The 25,532-nt window shown below is 36.7% G+C and overlaps 1 protein-coding gene across 1 annotated transcript in view; it reads right to left on the bottom strand.

Annotated features, from left to right (window-relative positions):
• Positions 1 to 20,438, bottom strand: part of LOC106054276 (parathyroid hormone/parathyroid hormone-related peptide receptor-like) — a 141,298-nt gene extending 120,860 nt beyond the window's left edge. The window contains exon 1 of the mRNA XM_056018352.1: positions 20,230 to 20,438. Coding sequence (XP_055874327.1) covers positions 20,230 to 20,320 — 91 coding nt within the window. The 5' untranslated portion in view covers positions 20,321 to 20,438. The remainder of the gene's footprint in view (positions 1 to 20,229) is intronic.
• Between the last annotated feature and the right edge of the window lie 5,094 nt (positions 20,439 to 25,532).

Genomic DNA, 25,532 nt, shown 5'->3' with positions numbered 1-25,532 from the left:
CGCTCAACTCATAGTACTTATCTGATACCACTCAACTCTTAGCACTTATCTGATACCGCTCAACTCTTAGCACTTATCTGATACCACTCAACTCTTAGCACTTATCTGATACCACTCAACTCTTAGTACTTATCTGATACCACTCAACTCTTAGTACTTATCTGATAACAATCAACTCTTAGTACTTATCTGATACCACTCAACTCTTAGCACTTATCTGATACCACTCAACTCTTAGCACTTATCTGATACCACTCAACTCTTAGTACTTATCTGATACCACTCAACTCTTAGTACTTATCTGATACCACTCAACTCTTAGTACTTATCTGATAACAATCAACTCTTAGTACTTATCTGATACCACTCAACTCTTAGCACTTATCTGATACCACTCAACTCTTAGCACTTATCTGATACCACTCAACTCTTAGTACTTATCTGATACCACTCAACTCTTAGCACTTATCTGATACCGCTCAACTCATAGTACTTATTCGCGGTACAAAAATAAAATTTAAAAATCGCAGAAGAGATAGTTGCTATGAGGAGCGCGCATGGGACCACTGCTGGCAAAGACCTGTTCATAGAAGTTTCAGACATCATGAAGGATGTCTCACATCTTTTGTGAGAAATGAGTTGGCGTGACTACTGATACCACCAGAAGTATGGCTGGGCAGGATGTCAAAAATGTGAAGTGATACAAAACCTTTGCCGCAAGGTGTTGAATCAGGACCATGTGATGATGTGATCAGCACTGTCCATTTTATATCATTTCGACTGTACAATTTCTAAGAATGTTCTGTCAGACATAGAGTCTGTATATGAAGACTTTGTCTTTTACAGTAAAGTGCGGAGCTGGTTAAGTTGTACCACAATATGCAGGGGGATTTACAGAATTTTGTTTCGGATAAACTTCCTACATCCTATGTATTAGTCTCAATACAATATATCCAAGGGTTTCTCATGAAAGTGCTTTACTTTTATTTAATATATTTTGTCTCCTTTCTGTTATGTAGCCCACTACACAAGTGTCGGAATTTAAAATGGCCCGTTGTCTATTTTATGTAATAAATTGAATTGAACATTATTGCACGATCATAGTTTTTTTTTTTATTGTCGAATCTCATAACATCGAACCGATGCTGAACTTCCTATTGCGGGTTACGAAACTTTAAGATAGGTTCGATTCCCATTTCAATGTTAATCTTGCGTTATTCATTGAGGTTTGTAAAATATGAATAGTTTGAATTAATGCAAAAAGCAGTATGACGTTATTAATAGCAACTGTTACAATGAGTAGGGTAGTTAGTGCGTCTAGACATATTCAGAAGTAAATTTCATAAATGGAAATAATTGTTTTATATGAAGAAATGATAGAATAATTATTTGCAAAAAAAATAAAACATATAAGCCTTCATGTAGAAATCATGCAAATATTCAAAACTTTATGTCAAACAAAAATACACTACGTAACATTCTACAATCCGTAAGTTCTTATTGCGTAAAAATTCAAAGCTCTACAAGGAATTCAAACTAATTCGTCTTTCTGTGGTACAAGGCCTCGGCGATAAGGACTGTCTGCAGTGCGATAATGACTTGGTGACTGACAAGGGGATGTAATCGACTATTAGAAAGGGAAACTATAACAGGAAGTGAGACAACTGTTCCTGTTTTACCGATGACAGCTCTTCCGGTTGGGCCCAAAGAATGATAACCCAGCCTTTGTTCATTATTTGCTGTCAATTCAGATAACTTTGTTAGTTTTTACAACGCTTATGTCAACTCACTGCGTCTGTCTGTCTGTCTGTCTGTCTGTCTGGCAAAAGGTTTGTACATTTTGTTTCTCCCAGACCCATTCACGGATCAAATTGAAACTTTGCACAAATATTCATTGGCATAAGCAAAATATAAATGAATTTAAAACAAACAAAAAATTATTTAACTAATTATTTGTAATTAATTTCATTCAATGCCAACAAAGGAAATAAATGCTAAATATTTAGGGGTTTGTTCCCTTAAATAATGGAAAACGTAAACTTTTCCCCCATCCATTCTACGATCATGTTGAAACTTAAAATAATTATTTATTTTACTAATCAAAACATGACTCAAGTAAAAGAATAAACAATAAGTTAATTATTGTTAACTAATTATTTCGTTTGATATCGAATAAGGAAAATAACTTCAACATTATGGAGACATATTGTTTTAAATAAGGAGTTATTTCCCTTAGATATTATGTTGTGTCTTTTTGTTGTTGTTGTTTTTTAAAGGATCTTTCCATAACTAATAGGTCAGTTTTGTTTTTCTTATTGCCTCGTGTCTTTTCAATGCTATGGAATAATTGTGCAAAGTTTCAACTTGATCCGAGAATGGGTATGAGAGAAATAACGTGTACAAACTTTTTGACAGACAGAGTGGGTTCATATAAGCTTTGTAACAAACTTCTACTCCCTCTACAAACTCAAAAGTTTTTCTGTCACTGAACTTTCATTTCAACTCTCGCTCCCCTATTTACATAATCAAGAACGAAAAACTGCCTCGTGGTTACATCAGAATCTATTTCGCTAATACACAACAAATTATCTGCCATAATTGTACTTATGGTTACATCAGAAACAAGGCACGCACCCACATAAAATCAACTCAAAGTCCACATATTGGAATATATTAACCAAATTGTAACAGCATTTTAAAAAAAAAAATTGAGTTTGATTTCTGGCAACACTTTGGCTATCACGCGACGGTGTCAATACATATTGACATTTTTCTTTTCTCTGATGTCAGGGATTCTCAATTTTTCAGTAATTTGAGAGTGCAAGAAACAGAGAATGAAAAAAAAAGGACACGGAAAGAGAAAGAGAAAAAAAAAGAAAAAATGTAAAAAATGAACTAAAGAAAGAGAAGGAAAAAAAAAAGAAAAATGTAAAAAAATGAACTAAAGAAAGAGAAAAAAAAAAAAGAAAAATGTAAAAAATGAACTAAAGAAAGAGAAAAAAAAAAAGAAAAATGTAAAAAATGAACTAAAGAAAGAGAAAAAAAAAAAAAGAAAAATGTAAAAAATGAACTAAAGAAAGAGAAAAGAAAAAGAAAAATGTAAAAAATGAACTAAAGAAAGAGAAAAAAAAAGAAAAATGTAAAAAATGAACTAAAGAAAGAGGAAAAAAAAAAAAGTAAAAAATGAACTAAAAAAAGAGAAAAAAAAGTTCAATTTGTATGCCCTGTCTTTCACAGAACAAAGCTTACAAAATATTTATAAAATAAAAAAAAACACATTTTCTCACGTAGAGCTATTTGACCTAATTAATTTCATAACTAAATACTCGTAGACCATAATTGTATATATTTTAAAGGGATGTCTGTAATTTATAAGATATGTAAAGGGAAATCACTCAGATCGCTGGTTACTACAGTAGCAGACGATAGAATATATAGATTTATATGGAATATTTTTATTTCTTGTATATCGCACATTGTATTGAAGCTCTTCATCTAAGGAAGATAACTTTAAAATAGCTAACTATTTGCTACATCCGGTGTACAGAGAATAGTTTCAGCTCTCTAGTTTAGAAGGTATACGATAAATTGTATGCATCTTTTTTTGTTTCCACTGCAAAAACAAATTTCATAGCTTTTTTCACACGTAGCACGGTTTAGCTCTTTGGCTCTTAGCTCTGCAGCGTATGCAACAGTGATCTTTTAAAGCATTGTCCATGCCATTGTATAGAATTGAGAACTTACCGTGAAAATCTCTAATTATGAATGCTACACTTTTTCGTTAAGTGTTTTCTTTTATTCTATTTACCCAGATCACTATCTTATCTTATCTTATATAATGCAGACGTTACTTCAAAAAAAAAAAAGAAGATGATTACGTCCTACGCGTCATGCATTGAGCCATGCATATTAACCAATGACTTAAATTCTGCCAAGTCACTGGTTTTCCTGGTTAGCTCAGGCAACCCATTCCTTGCTCTAATAGCACTAGGGAAGAAGCAGTGTTTGTACAAATTTGTCCTAGCATATGGGACGAAGAATGTGCCTTTATCTGATTCACTTTTTGAAAAGAAGGAAATCATGATATTTATTCAGGTGAGTTCCTCTTCTTCTTCTTCCTCCTTCTCATTCTTATGTTGGAGGGTTCAGATGACTAGACCAACAAACGCGATATACTGCCCAGTGTTTCCACGTCACTAAGATGTGTGAGTATAAGAAGATATCGAAAGGCACAGCCTCTATAAAATCTCGAAAGACAAAAAGACGTTTATCAATGCTGTCAAACCCAGGTTTTTCTGTTATTGTCAAACCAAGGTCTTCAGAACAGAGAAAAGAATTTTTTCCAAGACAACAAAAAAGATTTTTTTAAGACAAACAAAATAATATTTTCAAGACAGTTAAACCAAGGTTTTCGAGACTGTCAAACATGTGTATGTGATAGTCAAACCTAAATTTTCAAAGCAGACAAAAAAGTTTTATTCAAGACACAGCCACTCTGTACTTTCTTTATACACGATTATTACATATGAGGTCTAAGCTTAAATAAAAATGCCTTAATCAGATAAAATCGCCAGTTACACAATCCGATAATAGCACACTCAAAAACACAGTCCTTAGCACAATCAAAAAATAGCACAATCAAACCACCATTCAATCAGACGAAAGTTCAATCACTCAATATTATCAAAACATAGCAGTGAACAAAAAAAAAGCAAAGTTATTTATCAATCTCCTTTCGAGGCTTCTTTGTTTCTGGGTCAGTTTATTAAGCTCTTAATCTTGGAGAACTTTCTGCAGTTGTTCAGTACTGAATGACCGTACCCCTAAGATTTGATTCACAGCACTGAATAAAATCAAAAAACGCATAGATGCTTTGTTACAGAGAATAAAACAGTTCATTTTTTGGGTACTCGAACTTCACCAATATTAAGTCCACAATCTCTTACGGTGCAAGTTTTTTTAAAATTTGTCTATGGGAACAGATGTGTTCAATAAGAAACAAAAGGAATGCAGGGGAGTTAAAAAATAATAATTATGTTTATGACTCTTTTGTTACTTCCCCTTCTGTGCCCAAGGGAAGCAACTAAGTTTCCTAATATATCATCTGCATAAGATTGTGTTGCCCACGCTTGCGTCGAGTTACCCTAAATCACAAAACTTAAAATTCCGAAGATAGAGGTGACGTCACTTTAGGCCTTACAGTCCGGAAATAAGATGGTGAAAATAAAACCGGAAGTGCATGGGTCTAGGTGAAACGCTATTAGATCTTATTCAGGGCAAAGTAATATTTTTTTTTAATGGAACTTTATTACTTTTGTGTATTATCTTATCTTATCTTATATAATACAGACGTTACTTCAAAAAAGAAGATGATGACGTCCTACGCGCCATGCATTCAGTCACGCATATAATTAGTCATTACAATTATGTGAGGATAAACTCGACACATCTTTATAAAGAATTTAACTTCATTTATATAAATATAATTGTTAATTTATTCTTAGACAAGCCGAATATGTCCCGCGTCTACGGGCCTTTGTTTGGGTATAACTGACCAACTGGATTGAATTTAGACCTATGTCGAAAATGGAGAATGTTCCCTTCACATTTTTATTTCATTTTGTTCAGAAAATAAAAGTAGAGTGTGTGACAGGTTTTCGTGTGTGACGTGTGTTTGGCTTGTTTAACGTCTAGGGGATGATTATTTTTGAAGTTATCACACACTGATCCATCAGCATATAAATCGGGTGCAGGCAGTCTTCTGAACTTAGCTGGTCGTCCTGCTTGGGGTCGCAGCTGGCTGTGTCCTAGCTTGAGGTTCTGCAGCGGATAGAGGGACGCCGGTGATTCAGTTCTTTACAAGTCACAAGTCAAGTAAGGACGTTTGACAAGTCACAAGTCAAGTACAGACATTTGACAAGTCACAAGTCAAGTACGGACGTTAGACAAGTCACAAGTCAAGTACGGACGTTAGACAAGTCACAAGTCAAGTACGGACGTTTGACAAGTCACAAGTCAAGTACGGACATTTGACAAGTCACAAGTCAAGTACGGACGTTTGACAAGTCACAAGTCAAGTACGGACATTTGACAAGTCACAAGTCAAGTACGGACATTTGACAAGTCACAAGTCAAGTACGGACGTTTGACAAGTCACAAGTCAAGTACGGACATTTGACAAGTCACAAGTCAAGTACGGACATTTGACAAGTCACAAGTCAAGTACGGACATTTGACAAGTTAAAGAAGTGCCCAGATTGGTTCATAACAATGAAAAAGTCGATTTGTCTATTAGAGCTATGAGATGGACAAGACATGGTAGAAGAGACAAACATTCCTGTGAAGGAAACCACCTATGGTTAGATAAATGTAATGGCTAGATGGTTAGATCATCTGAGATAGGTGAGATATTCACCAGGTGAGATAAATCATCAGATGAGATAAATCATTCAGTGAAATTCTCACCATGCGAGATAAATCACCAGGTGAAATAAATCATCAGATGAGATAAATCATCAAATGAAATAAATCATCAAATGAGATAAATCATTAGATGAGATAAATCACCAGATGAGATAAATCCTTCGGTGAGATATTCACCAGGTGAGATAAATCATCAGATGAGATAAATCATTAAATGAGATAAATCACCAGATGAGATAAATCATCAGATGAGATAAATCATTCGGTGAGATATTCACCAGATGAGATAAATCATCAGATGAGACAAATCATTCGGTGAGATATTCATCAGGTGAGATAAATCATCAGATGAGATAAATCATTCAGTGAAATTCTCACCAGGTGAGTCAAATCATCAGATGAGATAAATCATCAAATGAGATAAATCATTAGATGAGATAAATCATCAGATGAGATAAATCATCAAATGAGATAAATCATTAGATGATATAAATCATCAGATGAGATAAATCATTCGGTGAGATATTCACCAGATGAGATAAATCATCAGATGAGACAAATCATTAGATGAGATAAATCATCAGATGAGATAAATCATTCAGTGAAATTCTCACCAGGTGAGTCAAATCATCAGATGAGATAAATCATCAAATGAGATCAATCATCAAATGAGATAAATCATTACATGAGATAAATCATCAGATGAGATAAATCATTCGGTGAGATATTCACCAGATGAGATAAATCATCAGATGAGACAAATCATTCGGTGAGATATTCACCAGGTGAGATAAATCATTAGTTGAGATAAATCATCAGTTAGATAGATCATTCGGTGAGATATTCACCAGATGAGATTAATCATCAGATGAGTTAAATCATTTGGTGAGATATTCACCAGGTGAGATAAATCATCAGATGAGATAAATCATGAAGTGTGATTCAAAGTATGGAATAAAAGAAGCTATCTTCTTGAAACATGGCCACCTGTTGTGTTGTTACATTTTATTAATCAACATTTTATATGGCGCCTGTAGATGAAAAGTCTTTACGTAACCTCCTCATAAAGAAAGAGACTGCTTTCTTTCATCTTTTCAAACAAAGTAATTAGATCTATATTGACATTAAAGACTCTAAAAAAAGCTCTTATTGAAGACATGCGCAGAATACAATAATTAGATATCATTAGACTGCCGCCGGACAACGGCTTTTTTTGCGAAAGATTCGGAAAAAATATGCAGGTCTCAACTGGGTAAACTGGGTTTTGCTCTGTCTCGTGAAACACTGCAATCATCCTTAACTCATCCTTAACTCATCCTTAACTCATCCTTAAACTTCGGAATCAAAGACAATGCCTTTATAATTAGATTCTATGCGTAATTAATAATTTCCAGATCGGACTGTCAATATTTTTGTCTACTTTAAAAAAAAAATTAAATCGACACAAACGTTTTAAAATGTAAATACCCTAAGGTTGGTTACACACCTCTACCTCCCCCCCCCCCCCATCATGCTTCTTTGATCCTGCTACAAGACATTAAAACGTATAGGGCTTGGACCCTTGATTAATGCGTTCTCACTGAGTCCAAGCATCTAACAAATTAATTAATTATCGCAAGAAAAACTTTCAGACTAGTACAAAGGAACTGATAAATGAACTAAAGAACAATGTCTGGGACAAACAAGATGATTAACAAGATGATTAACTTCATATGAGATTAGTTTTAAGCTTAGATGACAAGGACACTGCCTGGTTGTGCGGTTTGCGCGCTGGGCTGTCGTTCGGATTTATCGATGGCCCTGGGTTCAAATCCTGCCCGCTGCCATCCCCCAGTCGCCCTGCGGGAGGTGTGGACTAGGAAGGAAACTCTGAAGGAAAATCTGCGGGAATAAAAAGCTGGCATGGACAATGTTGAGAAAGTCTGTCACACGTTGGTACCACATCAGATGGAGGAGGACCAGGCCAAGGGAAGTAAGGTTATTTTAGTGAGATAATCATAGTGAAGCAATCATAGTGAAGCAATCATAGTGAAGCAATCATAGTGAAGCAATCATAGCCAAAACATTAAAAAAAAAAATAATTCAAGTTTGAAGATTATTATTCTGTAAAAAATTTTTATGTGCATAATTTTTTAAAGCCAACTTTTTTCTATAAATATAAATTTTATGACTCCTATAACATGGATGAGGAGGCGCTGTGGCTGATTGGTAAATGCTTGGCTTCCAAACCTGAGGGTCCCTGGTTTCGAATCCTGGTAAATACTGGGATTTTTAATTTTGAGATTCTTCGGAATCTACTCAGCTTTAATGTGTAAGCGTAAAGGTTGTTGGTGGTTGTTCTTCCAGACCTGAGGGTCCCTGATTTCGAATCCTGGTAAATACTGGGATTTTTAATTTTGAGATTCTTCGGAATCTACTCAGCTTTAATGTGTAAGCGTAAAGGTTGTTGGTGGTTGTTCTTCCAGACCTAAGGGTCCCTGATTTCGAATCCTGGTAAATACTGGGATTTTTAATTTTGGGATTCTTCAGAGTCTGCTCAGCTTTAATGTGTAAGCGTAAAGGTTGTTGGTGGTTGTTCTTCCAGACCTGAGGGTCCCTGATTTCGAATCCTGGTAAATACTGGGATTTTTAATTTTGGGATTCTTCAGAGTCTGCTCAGCTTTAATGTGTAAGCGTAAAGGTTGTTGGTGGTTGTTCTTCCAGACCTGAGGGTCCCTGATTTCGAATCCTGGTAAATACTGGGATTTTTAATTTTGGGTTTCTTCAGAGTCTGCTCAGCTTTAATGTGTAAGCGTAAAGGTTGTTGGTGGTTGTTCTTCCAGACCTGAGGGTCCCTGATTTCGAATCCTGGTAAATACTGGGATTTTTAATTTTGGGTTTCTTCAGAGTCTGCTCAGCTTTAATGTGTAAGCGTAAAGGTTGTTGGTGGTTGTTCTTCCAGACCTGAGGGTCCCTGATTTCGAATCCTGGTAAATACTGGGATTTTTAATTTTGGGATTCTTCAGAGTCTGCTCAGCTTTAATGTGTAAGCGTAAAGGTTGTTGGTGGTTGTTCTTCCAGACCTGAGGGTTCCTGATTTCGAATCCTGGTAAATACTGAGATTTTTTAATTTGGGATTCTTCGGAGTCTGCTCAGCTTTAATGTGTAAGCGTAAAGGTGGTTGGTGGTTGTGCTTGCCACATGGCAACCTCATTAACAGTGGACCACAGAAACAGATGAACCTTACATCACCCGCCCTATAGATCGCATGGCCTGAGGGGGGGAAACTTTACTTTTCTTGTTTACTGTAACATGGATAAAGTAAGAATTGAATTGAAAACGTTGAGAATGGAAGAACAAAACTTTGTCTTCAAGTCCGAAGATTTAGGAGGATTGCAGGATTTCGCGTGGCTACGCAGTCCTAGCTGTGACCTACATATTTTGCCCCCATCCAGAGCAGACAAAATTGTTGTCTGCCGTTTTTCGTTTTCGGTTTAGGTTTTCTATCCGCTGCCTAAATCCGTCCTCTGCAGTAGATTTCTTTTTGGTGCAGTGTGTGTCATTCATTGAATCCATTCATTCATCATTGGCCTCCTTCAGTCGTAGAACGATTATGGTTCATCTTAAAGCACACATCCTTGTGTGGCTGTGAAAGCCTGGGCATTGTTTATGCTAGGAACGATGTCGCCCACACAGCATCCCCCCCCCAACACCTCTCCACGAAGCTGATGTGACCAAAGGAACAGAATATCCGATACAGTTCGGCATCAGTAGCGCCGCAGGTTCTGGCAGGCTGTAGCACAGTGTGTCACAATCTGCCTAAGGGATTACCTGCTCCTGATTTTTTCCCCAGGGTTGTCTCCTGAAGCCTTTCCCGTGTTTGGGTATAGCCGCAGGGCAGCGGAGGTTTGGATTCACAGTTTTCCTTCTCCTAGATGGGTAGCCAACCAAGGCTAACGAGCCCATCCTGCCCGAAGCTTACCATGGTGTTTACGGTCTTCTAAAATTGTAGTGAGGTGGACCTCTGTTAGGCCAGTCCCCTTGTAACTCACCAAAAAGATTCATCCTATATGTGCGAGTTAGATTTTTTTTTGGGGTGGGGGGGAGGGGGGTTTGATGCGGTCTACCGTTTAGAAATATAAAATAAACAACCACATGAAATCAATTTAACATTCGAGAATTTCACCATAAATTTCAAACTTACTGCTATCTCGTTTTGCGAATTTTTATTCTGTTAGATTTTTTTGTACTACGAAAAACAAATCTCTTCTGCGAATGTTTAAGCAAAAATAATAATAATAATAATGACAAAGAATCGTACTTGATTCGATCTGATCCTTCATATTCGGAATCGAAGAGACTGACATTATTATATTTGACTCTATTTAAGGCGGCTGGTCGTCGTGTTGGCCACTAAAAATGGCCAAGAAAGGTAAAAAGAGTGTTACCGCCCCTTCTGTTACGATGGAAACTAATTTTAGACAGGTTTTATATATATACTAGACATATTTTACCCGCGGGTCTTTATTTGCGTATTAATGTCTATATAGTCACTGGGAGTGTTTTTTTAAACATTTTTAAACGAAATAATAATGTAATAAATAAAGCGAATGTGTCAATGTAAAAATAGTATGAATGAAGCCATCAAATCAAAATAGCTAATCCATTTTTTTTTTCAAATTAAAACATTTGCTTGTAGGCCTACATATATTTGATTAAAATGTGAAATGAATAGACTTAATTTTGTATGTTCATGTGTTAAAATATAAAGTAGATCTTGAGGTAGACGTAGTGAAGGTGAAGGCTTTGCTCTGCGCATGCGTGACCTTGTTTTCATGAATGAATATAGATCTAGGCCTATCTCGACACGGCTACGCAGCTTTAGCGAACAGCGAACGAATGTATTAAAAATGCTTTAGAAAAAAAAATTGAATGTTAATTTGATTAAAATTTGAAATGAATGGACTATAATTAGTATGTTCATGTGTTAAAGCATACAACTATCTTTGCGAAAAGAAGTTTTATCATCTTAGAGTTCAATAAGAGTTTTAGACCTAGGCCTAGGAATAAACTTAGTAGAGAGATGTGTTAATGTGTAATGTCTAATGAAAGAATGTGCATCGGTATTTCTAAATTCGCAGATATAAATAACGAATTAATGTAAAAATGCTTTTGAAACACAAATTTAAAGGTTAATTTTATTAAATAATGAAATCAATAAACTATATATTGTATTTTCATGTGTCAAAAAAAACACACTATAACTGCAAATTTTAGTTCTTTAAATTAGATGTAGATCTAAATCCTTTCGATCTTTTCTCATGTCAACATTGTAAACATGGCCATAAAACACTATAGCTGTAATAGAGTTCGCGTTTTTTTTTTTGTTTTTGAGGGTCTTAAGTTTGTTTTAAGCCACAATGCATACACTACGGTCTAAGTTGGTACCCAAGGAACATTTCTGCCAAGTTTTATTAAGATTGGTCAAGCGGTTTTTTATTTCTATACGGGGACATACATACGTACGCCAAACATTCTGCTTTATAGTATAGATGTATTGTTACTAAATTGTTACGACTTTATAGTACACTAAAGAAAGATAACTCACCGATTGTCAGGTCGCCGATATCCTTCTGATTGCAGAAGCACAATCCACTATAAAAGTCAATTCTCCAAGTAATAGAAATAATTTCACAGTTCTCCTAATAAAATGTACATACCCCTATTCACAAACACCGATTCAAGAAAAACTATCCTCCGTCGTAAACAATTCGAGATCATCAGTCCAGTTACTTTACACATCAACACACTCGCTCAGGTCAGTTTCGCCTCCAAACATAAACAAAACACAAACATTTTATTTTCTGCGTGGAAAAAATGGTCAGTCTGGGGGAACAAGTTTACAACAATATATATATATATATACTAGACATATGTTACCCGCGACCCGCGGGTCTTTATTTGCGCATTACTTTCGATATAGTCACTGAGAGTGTTTTGTAAACAATTAAACGAAATAATAATGTAATAAGTAAAGCGAATGTGTCAATGTAAAAATAGTGTGAATGAAGCTATCAAATCAAAATAGCTAATAGGCTTAAATCCATTTTTTTTAAATTAAAACATTTGCTTTTGAATAATCTAGTGGATTGGATTTAGATGTATGTTAAACGTAGCTAATGATCCTTTCACGTTATTTCTGTTTCGCTACGAAAATAAAATTAGTTTTGCGAAAATGGTTTACCCGAAGTCGATACATTCTTATCTATTAAAAACGAAAAGAGCGATAGCTTTGTTAAATAAATGGGATTATAAAGTGAACAATTAAACGAAATAATTTTTAGTACGCGAGTCATGAATGAATATAGATCTAGGCCTTTAACTCGGCTTCGCAGCTTTCGTAAACAAATGTAGCTTTAGAAAACCAAATTTGAATGTTTATTTGATCAAAATATGAAATGAATGGACTTTAATTAATATGTTTATGTGTTAAAGTATAAGACTATCTGTGCGAAGAGAAGTTTTATCATCTTAGTGTTGAATTAGAGTTTTAGATCTAGGGATGGGATTATAAAGTAACAATAAAACGAAATAATTTTTAGTACGCGATTCATGAATGAATATAGATCTAGGCCTTTAACTCGGCTTCGCAGCTTTCGTAAACGAATGTAGCTTTAGAAAACCAAATTTGAATGTTTATTTGATCACAGATATAAGGAACTAATTAATGTAAAAAATGCTGTTGAAACACAAAATTGAAGGTTAATTTTATTATATAATGAAATCAATGGATCTTCTTTTGTCTTTTCATGTGTCAAAGTAAAAAACTATCTGCGCAAAGTGTATTTCTTAAAATTAGATCTAGGTCTAAATCCTTTCTATCTTTTCTCATGTCAACATTGTAGACATGGCCTAGATCCATAAAATACTATAGCTGTAATAGAGTCGGACAACTTTATTTTTTTTGAGGGTCTTAAGTTTGTTTTAGGGCTACAATACATACACTACGGTCTAAGTTGGTACCCAAGGAACATTCCTGCCTAGTTTTATCAAGATTGGTCAAGCGGTTTTGATGTCTATAAGTAACATACATACATACATACATACATACTCCACACATTCTACTTTATAATATATATATATATATATATATATATATATATACCGCATCGCAAACGAAGAGATTAGGGTGAAATCAGCGATTAGACCCACGAAGACCTGCTAACTATTGTAAAAAATAAAACGCTAACTAAAACTCTATGCCCATATTACAAGGTCTTCGGGGCTCGCAGAGACCTTCCTTAAGGGAACAGCATCAGGAAAAAAGAAGAAAAGGCTGACTGAGAAAGCGATTGGAAGACAACAGAAAAGAAGAGACGGGCCTGCCTTTGAAAGAGGCTCTATCCAAGGAAAAGAGGAATGGTGAAAGACGGCTGTGTAGTGCACCTGATTCAGATGTCCTGAAGGTCCGAGAATGTCCAGTTCCATATTAAAGGACCTCTTGACCAAGGAAAGGCTTTTATCCATGGCCAGGATGAGGCATCGGCTTTTCACCAATCCCTCTGTCCGAAATCCCGCCTTATCCGAAACGATCATATATTCACGTCCGGTATGTCGCTGGACACGACCCCCTTGAGCCCCGCACGAGTTCCCTCTCCCGTGCGAGGCCGGAGGCCGAGCCGAGTGGGGGCCTTTCGTATGCCTATAATGTCCCACCGAACCGGTGCAAGGGTCCATCACAGCGCGTATGGCCCCCGTTAGGGAACGAATCGATGGGGGGGTTGGACGGGTTAGCGAGCCTTTGTTACATCCCTACCACGTGCAGTGTACAATCTCTCTACCATATGTGTGGTAGCCCACTGAGAGCTATGTGCGCTACCATTCTTAGCCTATCCGACTCCCTTGGCGGACGTTTCCTCCGGAGGGCCACGTAGAGGCGACGGGAGCTGGAATTCCTCCGGTGTGTAGTGCACCAACGGCCCAACAGACTAAAGGGTATGTGAGTATACATGGGCGTAGCCAGGGGGGGGTTTTTGGGGTTCAACCCCCCCCCCCCGAAATGAAATCCCCCCCCCTCGAAGGGGGGGAGTCGGAATTTAGTGACTGATTTTTGCTTTGATTTTGTTTATTTTAGTTGAGATTTTAATACTAAACCATCACTTGCCCCAGCACAACCAAAAGGGTTTTGAGTTTAAAACCCCCTACCAGGGGGTTCGAGTTTAAAAACCCCTACCAGGGGGGTTCGAGTTTAAAACCCCTACCAGAGGGTTTCGAGTTTAAAAACCCCTTCCAGGGGTTTTCACTTTTAAACCCTCTAGGTTGGATTTTTGCAGTTAACTCCCCCTCTAATACAAAAGAAAACAAAAAAAATGCAAACGAAAATCCCCTAATTCCAAGAGCACAGTTAAGGAAGATTTTGATTTTAAAACCCCATCTAAAATTTACGATAAACCCCCTCTTCAATATAAAAAAAAGCTAATTACGCACTCAAAATGTTATGAGCGTAGCTAAATGGGTTTTGACTCAGTTTTGAGTTTAAACCCCATTTCAGCGGGGTTTGAAGGTAAAAAATACCTCTTTAATAATAAAAACAAAGCAAATTATACACTTAAAATGTTATGAGTGTAGTCAAAGGGGTTTTGAGTTTAACACCCCGCCAGGGGGTTTTGAAGCTAAAAAATACATCTTCAGTGTAAGAAAAAAAGTAAATTACGCACTCAAAATGCTATGAGCGTTGCCAAAAGGGGTTTTGGGTTTAAGCCCCCATTCAGAGGGGTTAGATGCTAAAAATACCTCTTCAATATAAAAAAAAAGCAAATTACAAACTAAAATTATTTGAGCGTAGCCAATCCAATCGGGGATTTTGAGTTTAAACCCCTCTTCTACAGATGGCATTTTTTTAAAGTTTAAAACCCCTCCAGATGGTTTCGAGTTTAAGATCCCCCTACAGAGCATTTTTAGGTGGAAAACCCCCAACAGATTATTTTGACGATAAAACTTCTCTTTTCGATATAAAATCTAAAGCAAACTACAGTCACTTAATTCCAAGAGCGTATTCAAGAGAGGTTACACATTTTTACCAGTGGCAGGGCTCTATTAATAAACTGCAGTGAATAGTCATCTGCCGAAATTGAAAAACACTAAATATGGCTCAACAAAGATGGCTAATACAGATTTTAGGAGTCAGTTATAGAGATCAGGTCTAAATCAAGGAAATCCTATGCCGAACTGGGAGTTGACCCCTTAGTAAGATTGTGAGAGAGCGACGCATGAGATTTGCGGGACATGTTCTACAACAAAATGAATTACGCATAAGAAGAGTTGCAATGATATCCTAGTACATCTTGACTCCACTCATTCATGGAGGTCCTCATGGCAGGTGGGAAGAGGCTTCAGACATTACCAGTGACATATTTTTATGGAAACAGCTTGACGTCAAATCCTCCGAACGGCGCAGGAGGATCTAAGTCAGTAAGAATATCACATTAGGTTTTTGAAATAAAACTTTTTAATAGCAGGAAAATGCAGTGTAGATACCTCAGAATATGCATTTTGTTGGCTTTCAATATCAGAAATAGTGCTTGGCGGCGGGGCTTCGCCCCGCGCTGGGGGAGCTCCTAGCGCTCCCCCAGACCCCCTTGATAGTAATGGCGGGGAATTTTTCTACTAACTCATGGAAGAACCTATTCTAGGGCACAATAAACGTCTTCTGAAAGCGAAAGAATGAAGGGTCAAAATGTAATATAGATTATGTACACACACACACACACACATAAATACATATAATTTTTTTTCGCGGGGGAAGGGGGGGGGGCGGAGAAAAAAATCCCCCCCAAAACCCCCCCCGAAAAAAAATCCTGGCTACGCCCATGTGAGTATATATACAACAAGGGATGATGCTAATGCCTGAGATAACAGCTTTAAAAGGAAGGATATGCTAATATATTTGTATTGCCTCATTGTTTGTTGTGAATGTTTTTGTGAGAAACTACGTTTAAAAAGGATGTGACGTAATAAAAAAAAAGGAGAGTCTTCAATGTCTACTTATATCAACACAAAGTCTCTGTTCATCAATTGTTATTATTAATGTCTACAGTATTTTATTCATTTCTCTAAGACTTTATTTTAAAACTATTTTTCAGAATTTATAATTAAATTGAAGTCATATCGAGTGTTGATGTGGTCAAACCCTTGAGGAATTTAATTTATATTTCGTAAATAGCATTTCTTCTCCTAATTAACTATCTCCGGCCACCCGGCGGACTTCGGGTCATCAGACATAATTTCAGAAAAATGCCAAGAAGTGTGAGCTACCCGATTCGATTGTCAAATTAACTATGCACATTTCCTATTGTCAGTTGGCTTGAGGCTTGTTCTAGGCGCATGAATCTTTCTGAGATTGTTTTCCCAGCATGCCGTCGTAGATCTAAGAGATCCGTTGCTAAAACGCACAACTAATACCTGCCACTTGTAACATGGTACTATCTAGTCGCACTATTTTTTTTGGTCAATCAATGTCTCGAGTCGCTATAAATATCCCGAGTGGTTCCAATTCTGGTGTCAGTAATTTGTCTTGTAACTAGCAGCCTTGAAGATGGGATTGAATCAAGCGAGTCTTGAGGTTGGCGTTTAGGACGCAAAGTGGAAAGTAATTGCTTAGTGTCAAGTGTCCGTCACATTTATACTGTTTCAGCTGATTATAAGCGATGTCGACTAAACAATCTCTAGAATGTACAAACTGAGGTTCTCATTTTATATATATACTAGCCGGATATATCCCACGGCCTGCGGGCCTTAGTTATGGTATTACAGATCTACTGGTTTGAATTTAGATCTATGTGATCTAGGGAGAATGTTCCCCTTCACATTTTTGTTATTTTGTTACGAAAAATAAAAGTGGAGTGTGAAAACGGGTTTACCCGTTCAGCCGACATATTCATATCACATATAAAATACTGTGAAAATGGGTTTACCCGATTCGTTAAAAAGGTTTTAGTTTTTTAATAGAGGTAAAATTAGTTGCCCTTTGTCTACTTTTAGGGCCCTCCTTTAGTGGTAGGGACATTAAACATATACTACGGTCTCCGCTATAATCTAAGGAACAGTGAAGCCAAGTTTTATCAAGATTGAGCTAACGGTTTTAATGTTTATGAGGGACATACATGCACGCATGCATACGACTTACTTTCTGCTTTATATTATAGAAACATAAAGAAGAGAATGAAATATTAAAGGTAACAGAAACACTAGGCCAGTTTTTTTTTCTGTTTTCAATTCCAGAAGAGTTAGTTACTAGTTGGACACATACGGGAGTAACTTATATAATGTTCTGGCTAGGATATTGTGTGCTGTGCAAATCCAACAATACTTCAACAACTAGTCTAAATTAGCAAATGGACATTACAATTAACAAGATAGACGTGCTCAAGACTTTTGTATACTTCAACTGATGCATTGATTTACAAATGGGATGCTTGACATATATATCTTATATAGTACAGACGTTTCTTCAAAAAAGTAGATGAGTACGTCCTACGCGTCATGCATTTAGTTGTGCATATTAACCAATGACCTAAATTCTGCCAAGTCACTGGTTTTTCTTGCTAGCTCAGGCAACCCATTCCATGCTCTAATAGCACTAGGAAAGAAGGAGCACTTGTACAAATTTGTCCTAGCATATGGAACGAGGAATGTGCCTTTATCTTTGTGTCTTTCTGAGTATTTTATTAAATTTTGATTTTGTATTTGAAGATAATGGTTCACTATTTTATGTAAAATCGCTACTTTACTTTTGAGTCTTATATCCTGAAGGCTTTCTAAATTGAATGATTTTACTAAAGGTGTTACTCTAGTCCAGGGGTTCTCAACCTGTGGATCGCGACCCCCTTGGGGGTCGATTGACGATTTGCCAGGGGTCGCCTAAGACGATCCAAAATATGGATTGTTATTGACTACTCATCTATTGCTGTATGTGTGTGTGCGGGGAGGGGGGTCGCGGCAGAGTGGGGGATTATAAAAAGGGGTCGCCGAGTATAAAAGGTTGAGAACCGCTGCTCTAGTCAAATGTGAATATTCGTTTGTTATGAATCTTACTGCTCTATTTTGAGTCTGTTCCAGTTTCTTAATGTTTTCTTGAGTTGAGGGGTCCCAAACAGAGGATGCATATTCTATTATTGGCCTAACCAAGGTTAAATAACATTTTTTTAAAGTTCGTATTTGATTTTCTAGCTGGAAAGACATGCTTCAACTAGATTCCCATTTCTGTAATTCATCTAATTCTCTTTGTAAAATATCTGTATCTTGTGTTGTGTTTATTGTTCTATATATTATGCAATCGTCTTCAAATAATCTGACATTTGTTGCTGAACTAATGCAATTTGGTGAATCATTTATGTAAATTAAAAATTGTAATGGACCTAAGACTGTTATTGTTGTTATACATTGTTTATGTATTCACTCTGCAGCTGTCTGCTTACTTTTTGGGTAAGTTGATATATAGAGGTGGCTGAGTGGTAAGGCACTTTGCTTCTGAACTAGGGGTCCCGGAAGACTAGGATTTTTATTTTCGGGATCTTTCGGGCGCCTCTGAGTTCACCCAGCTCTAATTAGTTGGGAAAAAGTAAAGCCGGTAGATGGTTGTGCTAGCTACATGAGATTATGATTATCTCATATGATTATTATGCCATCTGTCCTATAGATAGCATGGTCTGAAAGGAGACTTTACTATTAGAAATCACTTGCCATTCCCAAATACGTGATATGTTTATGTTTGAATGCTTTGCGATATGTCGTAACGATACTCCTGATCTCGGAACTTGCCCGCTGACATCCCTTACAGGATGTGTGAGCTAAAATGTAATAATCATTTCTGAACATCCAAAATATATAAAACAAATAAAACAAAAGAAAATATGTTTCTAATATGCTTAACCTAAGTTCTATGCAACCGATCACTTCTTGTTGAGACCAGTTTTAACAACTGCTTTTAGTTTTATTTGAGAGCCAACTTTCTATAGATTATTGTTTAAAATGTTGCGGTCTGCAAAATGTCAGGCGGTGTTTGTCCTGTCAGAGTGCTGCAGCTATTTGATAGACGTTAATGAATAAACCTGATGATGCCAGACTCTAGGCCTGGTGCCTGTCCTGGTCACACTTGACGGGATGTTTGACGTGTGGGCGTGAAACTTCAAGCTTGATCAGCCATGCGAAACGATTCGAAAGCTTAAACGTCATGAACCGATATTCCAGAGATGAATTTATAAGCTCTGACGTTTTTCTGCTGGCTGTGATTATTCTATTGTGTAATTTAGTTTCAAACCTTTTTTTCTCTCATTAATTCCAGTATTGGTTGCTCATATTAAAACAAAATCTGGGCATTACTTTCTGTGAAACTTAGATTCGGCTTTCTTCATAAATTATTCAACATAAACATTTAGACGACACTATTCATGGCTAGGGGGAAAAAAATAAAAGTAATGATTTTTACTGTCATTAAGTTAAAAATTATTCAAATGTAGGCAACTGAAAATGTATTTAATGAGCTGCAAATGTTACGTACTCGAATACAACTTTCAGAATTGACAGACAATCTCAATACGTCTGACCACAAATGTAATTGTAATAGAATTATTTGTGGAGAACTATAGAAAGTTTAAACGTATATATATAGAGAGGGAAGCGAACAACTTATGTTGATTATGCAATTTCATTTATCAGAATGATGTGAATCAATATTAAGTCAGATATCAAGATCGTGTACTAATATAAGTGTGAAGCCAATAAGAGTGGATGGGGGGTGGGGCAGGTTTTAAGAAAGAGTTGACTTACCTGCGTGCTGTAAACTTTCATTTTTAGCCACAAGACATTTGTGCTCCAGTTCTTTGAGTAACCTTCTCGTGTCCTCCTGCTGTCCTGACATGACGGTCAGTAGTCCTCAATCTCTAGGTAGTGGTCAGTAGTGCTCAATCAGCAGGCAGTGGTCAGTAGTCCTCAATCACAAGGTAATGGTCAGTAGTCCTCAATCACAAGGTAATTGTCAGTATCCCCCAATCACAAAGGAGTGGTCAATATTTCTCATATACCAGGCAGTGGTGAGTAGTCCAGAAACACAATGCAATGGTCAGTATTGCTTAATCCTCAAGCAGTGGTCAGTAGTCATCAATCACCAGACAGTTGTCGGTAGTCCTCAATCACCAGGTAATGGTGAGTAGTCCTAAATCACCAGGTAAGGATGAGTAGTCAATAATCACCTAGCAGTGGTCAGTAGTCTTCAATCACCAGGCAGTGGTCAGTAGTCTTCAATCACCGGGAAGTGGCCAGTAGTCCTCATACACCAGGCAGTGGTCAGTAGTCCTCAATTTTCAGGCAGCATCAGAAGTCCTTAAACATGAGGTAGTGATCAGCAGTCCTCAAATACCGGACAGTGATCAGCAGTCCTCAAATACCGGACAGTGATCAGAAGTCCTAAACTCAAACACACGTCACTTTTCCTCAACGCAAACACCTTTAGTGGTGAGTAGTTTCAAAGTCAAATGCACATATTGACTACGTGATTCTAATATCAATCACAATATTTGGGTCAGCGGCCCAAATCACAACCCCATGTAGTGGTAAGCGGTCTTAAAGTCAATCACATCAACAAACTAGTTTTCTGGATTCTTTAAATCTCTACTTCAACGCTTGACACTAGAACGACATCAAATTCGCTACATCTTGCTACATCTCAATACGCCTTGGTACTCGTTAATACATCCTGATAAAAATAATAATTAATATTTACGGCTAAACTCCTTAAAAAGATTTAAAAAATCGAATAATTAATTCATACAAAGTAGTATAATTAATTTGCTAGGCCGACATATTCCTCAAATGATAGAATCGTTTTGGAATGTAGTACAGATTTTTTTCCGATGTTGAAGATATATAAGAAGTTGTTTTAAAATGTCCTTATAATGAAGAACTACTAGATAATAGTGTTTGCATTCAGAACTTTATAAGTCACAATTTTAAGTCACAATGACACAAAGAAAGTGAGCGCAAGTCCGTGGCGAGGGGATTCCGATTTTAAATAAAACTGAGCGCGCGCCTAGCCAACGCTGTAAAAGAGAATGCTGGGTAAAAAAAATCTCTATCACACATTGATTTCCAAGTCTTGTTTTATGAAGAGTTATGTTTCCTTTTGGTTTTGTTCTTCCACAGCGCTAGCAAAAACGCATCGCCCTACAAAGGGATTTCTATAAGAGTAGTGGAAGTCTGCGTATGATTTAAAACTAGATTTAGATCACTATGTAGGTATGTGGTTCAAGTCTTTGATTATGTTTTTTTTTTTTATTTTCCACCTCTGCCTGAAGCATAGGAGAATTGGAGGAGGGAGTCAAGCCCCTCACAAAGCCCCTCACAAAGCCCCTCACAAAGCCCCTCACAAAGCCCCTCAAAAAGCCCCTCACAAAGCCCCTCACAAAGCCCCTCACAAAGCCCCTTACAGATCTCTAGCTTTTCGAGACTAGAGATATCTATTTATTTGCACAAAGCGGAAACAGCTTGAGATCTGCAAGTTTGTTTGTTATATAATTGCCAAAGGAAGGCGTAGACAGCAAAAAGAGAACTTAAATCGGACTAAGTCAGGCAACGGTATTTCATACTTTTCTGCACAATAAGTAGGTCACATCTAGGACTGCTTAGTAACATGATATATGACAATCATTCATTATATTTGGACTCCAACCAACCAACCAATCAAATATATATACATATATACATAATTAATATATATAATTGCAAAGAGCTGACATTAAAAATGTTCAAATAGATCATTGTAGTTTTAGTATTATAGCAAATAAAAACTTGGGACTAGGTATTAAGCTAATTGAAACTATCCCTAGACCTGGGGTCTAGTTACATCAAAACGAACCTGGGTTTAGCTAATCCTCAAAGGCGAGATTGTACCTTGACCTTCACCTATTAAGAGGTTATACAGTTATTAATAAGTATATTTTGACATTATTTTTTGTTTGTCACGTGACTCGGTAACATCAAGATCATGTGACTTATTTCAACTCCAACTCAATAACACTGACAAATATAATTAATTTTCTTTAAGGGCTGAGGCTGTGCCAAACTTTTCTGTATCTGTTGATAGCTGCCTTAATATTCTGCTGGGATAACATACTAAAGTCAAAACTAGCTACTGATTGGTGGCGGTAAACGCGTTAACACTTTCTCTCCGTAATTATTTACCACATTCTGGTGGAATCAACGCTGGTATCGTCAGTTAGGAGAGAAAGAGTTAAGAACCTGGAATGTTGGAATGTACTGGGCAGACTATTCCAGCTGGAGCTTGAGTTGCCTTGATTTTCTCCTGTGACGCTTTTCTTCTGCCAATGTTGTTTTCTTGTCTTTATTCACATAACTCTTTCTCTCCTTTATTATTTTTCCGCGTTTCGAAGGAATTCTTCATTTTCTTCATTTTGCTCGTTACTGTTTAACTCCCCTGTTATGATTTAGGCTTCAATAGCTTTGTTGTTTGTGGTCAGAAAATGTTGTATTTGGTACAGAATTAATGGAAAATGCATGCTCTTTTTATATAACACAAACTCAAGTTTATAAAATTAAACATTCGTTTAATTTAATGAGGTCAAATCAACGATGGTACCGTCGATTAGGAGAGAAAGAGTTAACGAAAGGATTTATCTTTTTTAAGGTTTGGAATTAATATTCTCGTGGGATAACATACTAAAGTCAAAACTAGCTACTGATTGCTGGCGGTAAAGGCGTTAAATCGCTTGGCTTCTGAACCAAGAGGTACAAGGCTAGAATCCTTATGAAGACTGGGATTTTTAATTTCGGAATGAGTATTTCATTGTAGCCTACTCTAATGAACAAGTAGAATCATGTACAATGTACGTTTTGACTGACGAATGGTTTAGGTTCTAAAAAGCGTTGAAGCTTATAAAAGAGTTTTCTTAGCTGCTTCTTTACGAATAAAATATGTTACAAAACTCGATTAGAACAATTAAAGAAATCGCCCATACCAAATTTAAACAAGAAAAACATTTAAAAGAAAAATATTTTTTTAAAAAAAAAAGCTCATACTAAGTGTTAGGTCAAGTAGAATGGAGATTTGTCATTTGATTATGTAGGGACTTTAATGGGTACAATACATCTTTGCGATTGGAAATATTTTTACCAGTTGTTTTTGTTTAGCTTTTAGCTTTCCAATGCGCTAATGATAATATCACTTGTCTGGACCAGTTGGGAATGGGTTAAATGAGAAGGGTGTGACTATATTGACACATAAAATGCGTAGGGCGTTATTATTATTATTATTATTATTTTGAAGTAACGTCTGTAATATATAAGATAAGATAGGAAGATGTTTATATGAACGTTTTTTTTATGCATACAAAAATTGTTCACTCAGGGCTCGAGACCTCAAAGGGATTATTTCAACCACAATTGTCTAGTACGATTTCTTTCCCTTGTTCGATATACCAAAAAAAAATCCAATAGTTAATTAACTAACTGATAATTTTTTATTTTTTTTATTGATTCCTGGGTTGTCAGAAATAACAGCAAAATTTCAGCTGACGATGCGATAGAGGCAAGGGAAACAATCAAGTATAATGCCTTTTAGTGATCATTTCTAATGATTATCTCTCTTTATGTTCCAGACGAACTATTTTTAACCGGCCTCCGTGGGAACACGTAGCCTTTGGTTCTGTACTTTTTTTGCATGATAGTCTGAGCGTCAGCCGCGTTTACGTCTTAACTCTTTCTCTCCGTAATTATTTACCAAATTCTGGTGGAATCAACGTTGGTATCGTCAGTTAGGAGAGGAAGAGTTAAAAGCTAAAAGCATTAAAGCCAGAGCAGACAGACCAATGCACACACAGATGTTTTCATTATTATCTGCCCCTTGACTTACGTGGTGCTGTAACGGTTAGGTAAGGATAAGCACAGCCCTCCACGTTTCCCGACAGCGGCCGGTCTTAGCAGAATATAAAGAGACAGTCCGGTCCGGACAACTTTTCTCCGGACGACCTTTTCCTTTTCGCCGCCCTCCACTGTTCGAAGGAAGACTTAACTTAAACACAGGGTTAAACATTTAATGTAACATTGGGTGTAACATTGGGTATCACATAAAGTTTAACATTGGGTTATTTCATGACATTCTCCCCTAGCATCAAACGACACCAGTTGGGGACTGTCTCTACAGAATATACGGCTAGACAAATCTCAAGGAAAAGTGACCCACGAGATGAACCATTGCCGTTTGACGAGATGAACCATAGCTGTTTGACGAGGTGAACCATAGCTGTTTGACGAGGTGAACCATAGCTGTTTGACGAGGTAAACCATAGCTGTTTGACGATATGAACCATAGCCGTTTGACGAGATAAACCTTATCTGTTTGACGAGATGAACCATAGCCTTTTCATTAGATGAACCATAACCTTTTCATTAGACGAACCATAACCTTTTCATTAGACGAACCATAGCTGTTTGAAGTATGAACCATAACCTTTTCATTAGATGAACCATAGCCTTTTCATTAGATGAACCATAGCTGTTTGACGTATGAACCATAGCCTTTTCATTAGATGAACCATAGCTGTTTGATGTATGAACCATAGCCTTTTCATTAGATGAACCATAGCCTTTTCATTAGATGAACCATAGCTGTTTGACGTATGAACCATAAACTTTTCATTAGATGAACCATAGCTGTTTGATGTATGAACCATAACCTTTTCATTAGATGAACCATAGCTGTTTGACATATGAACCATAGCCTTTTCATTAGATGAACCATAGCCGTTTGACATTATAAACTATTACCTTTTTATTAGCCGTTTGAGGAGATGAACCATAGCTGTTTGACATATGAACCATAGTCGTTTAAGAAATGAAGGAGGCCAATCTTTTTCCTAAAACTATATATATTTTTTTTTTTTGTAAGTACCCAGCCCTTCTTTATCACGTAACAAGTAGATGGCAATTTTCAAATACGCTTCAACTTTCAATGGAACAAATGTCAGATTCTCAGTTTAACGCTGAGAAATATATAAAGGTTTTGTTTCAGGATGTTTTTTCCGCGTTTTTCTTTAGTAAAAAAAATATATATTTCCTGT

The sequence above is a fragment of the Biomphalaria glabrata genome, chromosome 1, assembly GCF_947242115.1.
Source record: "Biomphalaria glabrata chromosome 1, xgBioGlab47.1, whole genome shotgun sequence".
Lineage (NCBI taxonomy): Eukaryota > Metazoa > Mollusca > Gastropoda > Planorbidae > Biomphalaria > Biomphalaria glabrata.
This window is presented reverse-complemented; position numbering and strand designations above follow the sequence as displayed.